We start from the raw sequence: 7,696 nt of genomic DNA on the forward strand, positions 1-7,696 counted from the left end.
AAAGTATGTTTAATGAACAAGAGTCGAGAGTATAATGAGCTTTTTTCTCCCTACCTACGATTTTTCCAGCTCGCATCCAAGACATTGGACATTTTTGATTATAAAGGCGGCTTGTGATGACGTACGAGGTTGGAGTTTGTTGTCGCTAAACGGTCGTAGGTGTATCGGTTTATCAAATAATAACGGGACGTTCTTTCCTTTTCATTCTTGTGCGTCATTTTTTTATTAGCGATTTGTAGCTGCCGCGGATAGAGCTTGCTTTACGTTTCTGTATTTATCAATTACGGAATGTAGTAGAACGTTTAACAGATTTTATAAAGCCATTTTGGTGTGCTGTTACACAAGTATATTTACTCAAAGACTTAGTAAGTATCTTAGGTGAACTGAAAATATCAGCACAGTTTTGTATCACCGTTTGTCATTACTGAGTAAATCGAGAAAAAACAAATATCTGCAAAATAAAATAAAATTATATACCTATCTACCTGCGGGTACTCTGCATGCACAATTGTGGCGAATGTAGGATCTGAAATTGAGGGGGAGTTTACAGTAAAAAATGGGCAATATATTCCCAACTTGGGTACAAATCTATTATCAGTATCAAAATTAACCGAAAAAGATTTGGCTGTTGTGTTCATTAAGGATAAATGTGAAGTCTTTCATAACGATGACTTTAAGTATACAGGTACCGTTGAAATAAGTGCTATCAAAGAAAATGATTTATATAAACTAAATACAGACACATCCATCAATAAGTCTTTAAATTTAACTAAAACAAATGAAAGACCTATTGATGAAAAAACAGAAAGCATTCACACTGTACTGACTGTGTCAAGAAATTCGTTCGAAGTCTGGCACAAGCGAATGACTCATTTAAATGAGAAGGATCTGAGAGCACTCCTATAAAAGGAAGGATTAGGTACTATTGCTAATAAAGAAAATGACAGGTCATGCATTGGTTGCCAAGAAGGAAAACAACACAAGAAAATATTCAGAGGTTTAAAAGGTAGTCGTGCTACTGAGAAATTAGAAATTGTTCATGCAGATTTAGCAGGACCTTCAGTTAAATCAGTAAGTACCTCCTAACTTTTACTGATGACAAAACAAGAAGGTTTCCTTATTTTCTCAAAAGTAAAGACAAAGTTATTGGTAAGTTCAAGGAATTCAAGATTCAAGCTGAAAATCAAGCAGACACAAAAATAAAAATCTTTGGATGTGATAATGGAAGCGAATTTGTTAACGATGAGATGGAACGTGTTTGTCTTGAGGCCGGTATTATCCATCAGACAGCATTCCCTGTACAGCTGAACAACAGAACGGTATATCGGAAAGGGTAAATCGCACAATATGTGAACAGTAAATTATGGGCGGAAGCTTGCTGCACGGCAGTTTATTTAGCTAATCGCTCCCCTCATTCTGGCCTAGGTGGTAAGATTCGCGAAGAAGAATGGTCTGGAAAGCCACTCTCTTTAAAATATTTTAAGGTACTTGGTTGTAAATGTTTTGTATGTATGGGATGCAAAGTCTAAATTGTGTATGTTTATTGGATATGGAAATGTTACTAAAGGCTATAAGGTTTTCGATTTAAAAACTCACTTGATTGAATACGCCAGAGATGTTAAGTTTTTTGAAAATGAGTTTTGTGCTGATGATGATTTTTGTGTTGTTGTGAGGATAATTTTAACTACGACTTCATGAATAAAAAACAAATCTCAAATGAAAATGTTGAAAACGATATAGATTTAGATGTGTGATCAGACAAATTTGAATGAAAACAAAAATGACAATGACGATAACTATGTTCCAGATAATTAATCAGATAGTGAAACCAGTATTGTTGGAGATGAGAACATTTCCCAAATGGAGCCTAGACGATCTAGTAGACAACCTAAAACTAATAAACAAGATTTCAAGATTTTGTTCTTTATAATATAGTTAGTAATTCCTATGAGTATTCAAGAAGCATTATCACGTGATGATAAAGACTTATGGAATAAAACAATTCAGGAAGAAATAAATTCAATATTGGAAAACAAATACTTGGATGTTAGTAATCATCCAGAGAAAAAAAAAATAATAAAATGTAAATGGGTTTTTAAAAATAAGGTTGATTCAAATGACCAAGTTCAATATAAGGCTAGATTATACTAATAATAAATTCCTTCAGCGGTATCCAAAAGACCCAGGGGACACCAATAGAATAGAAGAGAAGTTCTGCATCGAACCAGTACTGAAGATTTTCTATTCAGGAACGTCCATAGCACAGGCTGACATTTCTGTCCTGACTCACCCAAGGTAAGTTAAGTACCAAATTTTCCTTACCATTCTACTATCCAATTCCATTAATAGGAGTTTGAATAGGTAACTTTAACACATTAAGAACATCTTGTTTTGTCTATTTTTATGTTTAAAAGTAACAACAGTGATTTAGACGATTTGGTAAGAATTTTTAATAAAACTGTAAAATTAAGTGAAAACAAAATGACTGAAAATAAAACTAATCTTCAACTGTTAAAAATGTATGTGGATACCATTTCTAACTATAACGGTGATCCGAATACTTTAGAAATATTTATATCTTCTTGCGATCATTTATACTTAAGTTATGACATTACTAATGATGCTCAGCTTAAATCTTATTTGCTAAGGGTAATAATAGGTAAGTTAACAGATAGGGCTCAACTTTTGATTGCGACTCGATCGGAATTAAATACGTGAAATTCTATAAAAGATGCTTTGAGATTGGTTTTGGCGACCAGAGAAATTTAGATTGCTTAGAACAGGATCCAATTACTTTAATAGCGCTAAAAAACGAATCTCCCTTAGATTTCGGTAAAAGAATACAAATTGCTCGCAGCCAATTAGCAGCTAAAGTTATTTCACTTAACGAATTAGAAATGAATAACCCAACAAAAATTATTACATTAAAACAATATGATAGTTTAGCTTTAAAAACTTTTATTAGGGGGGTCATTGTCAAATTTTGCGCAGGTAAACGAGTCCCTCAACATTATTTATTTTTTTGTTATTAATAATGTCAAAATCCTTAACGAATTATATATTAAATACAAAATACATCGCTATAGCGAACATCCATTATTGGAATAAAGACTCAAGTTTCGATATTTTTCAATTTTTTTCAATTAACAAAATGGTCATTAGTGGTAACAGAAAGGTTTTCCTTACAAATTGTACCTGTCCCATGTAGCATTCCGTTACAATAAACATCATATAAATGCATTTTCTACTATAGTAACCCTCTTAATATAAATTATAATCGTAAACAGAGTATTATAAATATTCAATAAAATATGTTTTAAAATCAGTCAGTATTAAAATTTAGTTTTTAAATAATTTTCTAAACTTTGTCCCACGTACTATCTGGAACCGGCTGGTTCACTATGTTACTAACTAATTCACGACTCAAAATGAAGATGGCGCTGTTTTGGACACTGTTTTATTTTGGGCGAAATGTCTGCATTCGTCGTGGGAGTTCGTTAGGTTGGGGGGAGGGGTATGTCGCTCGACAGTCGACCGCAAGGTGTTGAACGTGCTGCGTGTTTAAATTGCCCGTCCACCTTGTTACCTACCTATTCACATAAGTAAATGAATATTTTTTCATTAGTTTACGTTCAGTTTATTGTCTGAGGGGTAAATGTGTTAAATGTGAACGAAATATTTTACTTTACGCTTTATTTTTTGACTTGTGTATAATGGAATGTAAAATTTACCACTCTGTTACTACGCAACTCTGTTACTATCGTGTGGTAACAGAGTTGTTTAGAAAGTAACAGAGTTGCATAAGCCATTATATTCTGTTATTTGGCTAAAATATTATGTTTCAAATGTTATTTTTTTTAATCAGTTGTCTCAAGCAATGGATAAATTTGTTATATGTATACAAATAAATCGAAATAATAAATATAAATAACCCCAAAAACTCATTGTTACAGGATATTATGCGTTGTTTGCGTTATTAAAATGCCTCTTACGCCTGCTGAGAAGCAGCGACGATACCGGGAACGCCGTAGAAATAATCAAGAGAAGGAAGAAGAAACCAAAAGAAAAGATAGAGAAAGATACCATGCAAACAAACGCTTAGTACGTGATTTAACAACACGTGAACATCGAGCAATAAAAAAGAAATGGCGATGTGCGAATGCCAGACGAAGAGATAAAGCCAAAGCTCTCAGTATGATTATGCACACTCCAGAGTCATCACCCCCTCGTTCAAATAGTCCACCTCGGCTGTCTACTTCTCGTGAAAGCACTCCTAACTCTACATCAGCAGCGGTACGCGGCAGGAAGCAAATAAAAAGAAACAGATCAAAGCTATTTAGAGATAATATGAAATTAAAGGAACAATTAGAGACAGTAAACAAGAGACACGAAAAGTACAAAAAACGATACAACAGAGAAAAACAAAAACGATTTCAAAATGAAGACGGCAATCGATGTAATCAACAGAAATATCAGATTTTATCAAATGCTATTAAAAAACGCTATAAAAATGTAAAAACCCGGAAGGAAAAAGTTGCTATTCAAAAAATATTTGAAGAGAAGACCGTTAAAGGTTCTAGGCAGAAAACACAAATTATAAAAGAATGTCTTGCTGTGGACCAGGGTTACGTAAGAAAACAACAACCTCTTTTTAAAGTAAAGATTTTAAGTACTAAAATCAAGGAATTTTTCGAACGTGACGACATATCAAGGGCAACTGCTGGAAAAAAGGAAGCCGTGTCTCTAAAGAAAGATAAAATGCAGAAGCGCTACTTACTCGATAATATGAAGAACCTTTATGTATCTTTTAAGCAGGAAAATCCTGCCTTGAGATGCAGTTACAAAACTTTTACACGTTACAGACCATTTTTTGTTGTGCCTCCTACTGTCGCTGCAAGAGAAACATGCTTGTGTCGAATTCATACTAATATCCAATACTTAGCATTTGCTTTGTGCAAAAACAAAGTTATTCCAACATCAGATCTTAATAAGATTATTGTAGACCAAGTATGCAATCCAGATTCATTAGCATGTATGACAGGAATCTGTTCCGTATGCCTATCAAAAACAACTAATTTTGATACGTCAAAAGACGAAATCATAGTAAGATATTCTCAATGGATAAGTAAAACTGAAGTGATAGAGAAGGCAGGAAAAAAAATCAAAGTTACAAAAAACGTTAAAGAGGAAACAGAAAGTACGGGAAAGGCACTGATGGAAAAGTTTGAAATTACACTAGAGGAATTTAAAAGGCATATTTATTACATCAAGACACAGTACAGAAACTACAGAAAATGCATAGATGAGTTGACCACTAATGAAATTGCACTGCACATTGACTTCAGTGAAAATTACAGCTGCAAATGTTTTGAAGAGGTACAATCTCATCATTTTGGTGGTTCCCGAAATCAAGTGTCCTTGCACACTGGAGTGATCTACAGTCGTTGTTCAGACCATAAAATAGAGGTATCATCGTTTTGTACCGTGTCTGGAAATCTTTCACACAATCCAGCTGCAATATGGGCTCACCTCCATCCCATCTTTGCTTCAATTCAAGAGAAATTTCCGGAAGTAAATGTCCTGCATGTATTTTCAGACGGCCCCGCCACTCAATACCGCCAAAAACAGAATTTTTATCTGATATGTACAAAGTTATTCTCTAACTACCAGTTTACCAAAGTAACATGGAATTTTTTCGAGGCGGGCCATGGCAAGGGTGCAGCAGACGGGATCGGTGGTTTTTTAAAATGGGCTGCAGACCAACTTGTAGCACATGGAAGTGATATACCTGATGCCACAAAATTCTATCTTGCTTTGAAAGATGTGAGTAAAGTGAGGCTACACCTGATAACAAATGAGGATATTGAACAAAGTTCAACACAGATCTCGGACAATATCGTGCCATTATTAGGTACAATGAAAGTTCATCAAGTTTTCTCTGAGGAGCCTGGAGTTCTAAAGTATAGAAATTTGAGTTGTTTTTGTCAGCGCGGCTTTTGCACTTGTATGAATCCTAAGAATTACTTTCCATTGAAAACTGCAGTAGAACAGTCAACTCCCTCCAATTGCGATAAAAATATGCTGTCCGATATAAGCAACCTTTATCAAAAGCGAACAAAAGGGTTTTATAGATTTGTCTATAGCTCAGACTCCGATGATGTTGATGATGCCCCTTTGATATCTTTAAAAGAAAAACCTACCTATTCAGTTGCACAACCCTGCACATCAAAGGAAAATGAAAATGCCTTGATTGAAATGGAAAATATTCATGCTAATAAAATAAACGATGGTATTTGCGTCTTAGTAAAAGTTTCCAGCTCAAAACAGGATTACGTCTACCTGGGTAAAGCCTTGTCTGAAGTAGAAGAGGATGGTGAGGTTAAAATTATGTTTTTTAAGGCAATTGACAACACTGCAACAAAATTCAAATTAGTTGAGACTGATTTATCCTATGAGCCTTTTGATAATTTACTTGCCATTGTTCCAGAACCTAAAAAAGTCTGCAAAGGTAAAAGGGTATACTACCAATTTGATACTCCCTTAGATATATTTGAGAAATAAGTAACTTCAACTTTTTAGTTCCTCTTTCAAGACATTCTAATTTTTATTTCTATTAAGAGAAAAAATATATAAGAAAGTAAGCTCTTGATTGGTAAATTATAGTCATAAGTTTATTTTTGATATTATTAAAGTTTATTGATTAGGTGATTTAGATCTCATGCTTAATAAGTGCAAATTATTACGTAATGTACAATAAAAAGAACAACTATGTTACTGTGTTACAACTCTGTTACTTTTCTGTCCCAAAGATTAAAGAACTAAGTAAGATTTTAAAGAGAAGCTAGTCAATATAATATAGCAAATATTGCGATGCGTTAATTTAATAGATATTTATACAGTATTATGTTCCAGTTAGCTGTTAATATATAGATATTTGGAGGACTTAAGTAGAATTTAAGGTATTTTAATATTCAATAAGTAACAGAGTTGTTTAAGAGTTTAGATTAATGATTGTTAAACTTAACAAAAGACTGTTATGATTCTAATTATATGTAAAAGATATAAGACTGTTTAATATGAATACCAAAATATTTGCTACTGACTTGTTTAATTTCATAATAAAAGGTAAAACTAATTGGTAACAAAGTTGTATTTTTTTTACACCCTGATCCATTAAATGTGGAATAAATCTTAAATTATTGGTTGAACATCGCGACCAGCTATAATAGATGATAATGCAGTTGTTTTAACGGACACGGACATAGAAAAAAGTAAAATCTAAACATATATTTTTTTCAAAAAAAATATGATATTAAGTTAAATTTACCTACGCAAAATTTGACAATGACCCAGGGGCCTTATCGGACATTTACAAAGCACAGTAAGACTAAGAAATCCAACTTCACTAGAATTAGTAATGACTCATGTAACAGAAGAGGAAAATTTTAGATACACTCAAAATTTGCCAAATTTCCTAGCTCAGACTAAACCACAAATAAACACTTCAATACAAAAACCACCTCAACAAACACTAATTAAACAATTTCCATTCCCTCAATTCCGTCCTACTTTCCCAGTAACAAACTTACATCAAAATAATTTTAGAAGTTTGCAACCTTTCAACCACCAACCTTTTAAACCAATACAACCTCAACCTTTCAACCGACAGCCTTTTATACCTTTCCAATCTCAACAA

General features: G+C 33.3%; 1 protein-coding gene across 1 annotated transcript; it reads left to right on the plus strand.

Annotated features, from left to right (window-relative positions):
- Nucleotides 1–2,981: 2,981 nt before the first annotated feature.
- Nucleotides 2,982–7,277, plus strand: LOC112904402. The gene is made up of 2 exons (XM_025974316.1): nt 2,982–3,598; nt 3,954–7,277. Exon 2 carries the CDS (start codon nt 3,982–3,984, stop codon nt 6,559–6,561), a length of 2,580 nt encoding a protein of 859 aa, XP_025830101.1. The 5' UTR covers nt 2,982–3,598; nt 3,954–3,981; the 3' UTR covers nt 6,562–7,277.
- Nucleotides 7,278–7,696: the final 419 nt, after the last annotated feature.

Source organism: Agrilus planipennis, unplaced genomic scaffold, assembly GCF_000699045.2.
Source record: "Agrilus planipennis isolate EAB-ADULT unplaced genomic scaffold, Apla_2.0 scaffold110, whole genome shotgun sequence".
Taxonomy (NCBI): Eukaryota; Metazoa; Arthropoda; class Insecta; order Coleoptera; family Buprestidae; genus Agrilus; species Agrilus planipennis.

Bases quoted from the DNA above. Each gene is read 5' to 3' on its own strand.
- LOC112904402 (XM_025974316.1), top strand. From the start codon at position 3,982: ATGCCTCTTACGCCTGCTGAGAAGCAGCGACGATACCGGGAACGCCGT.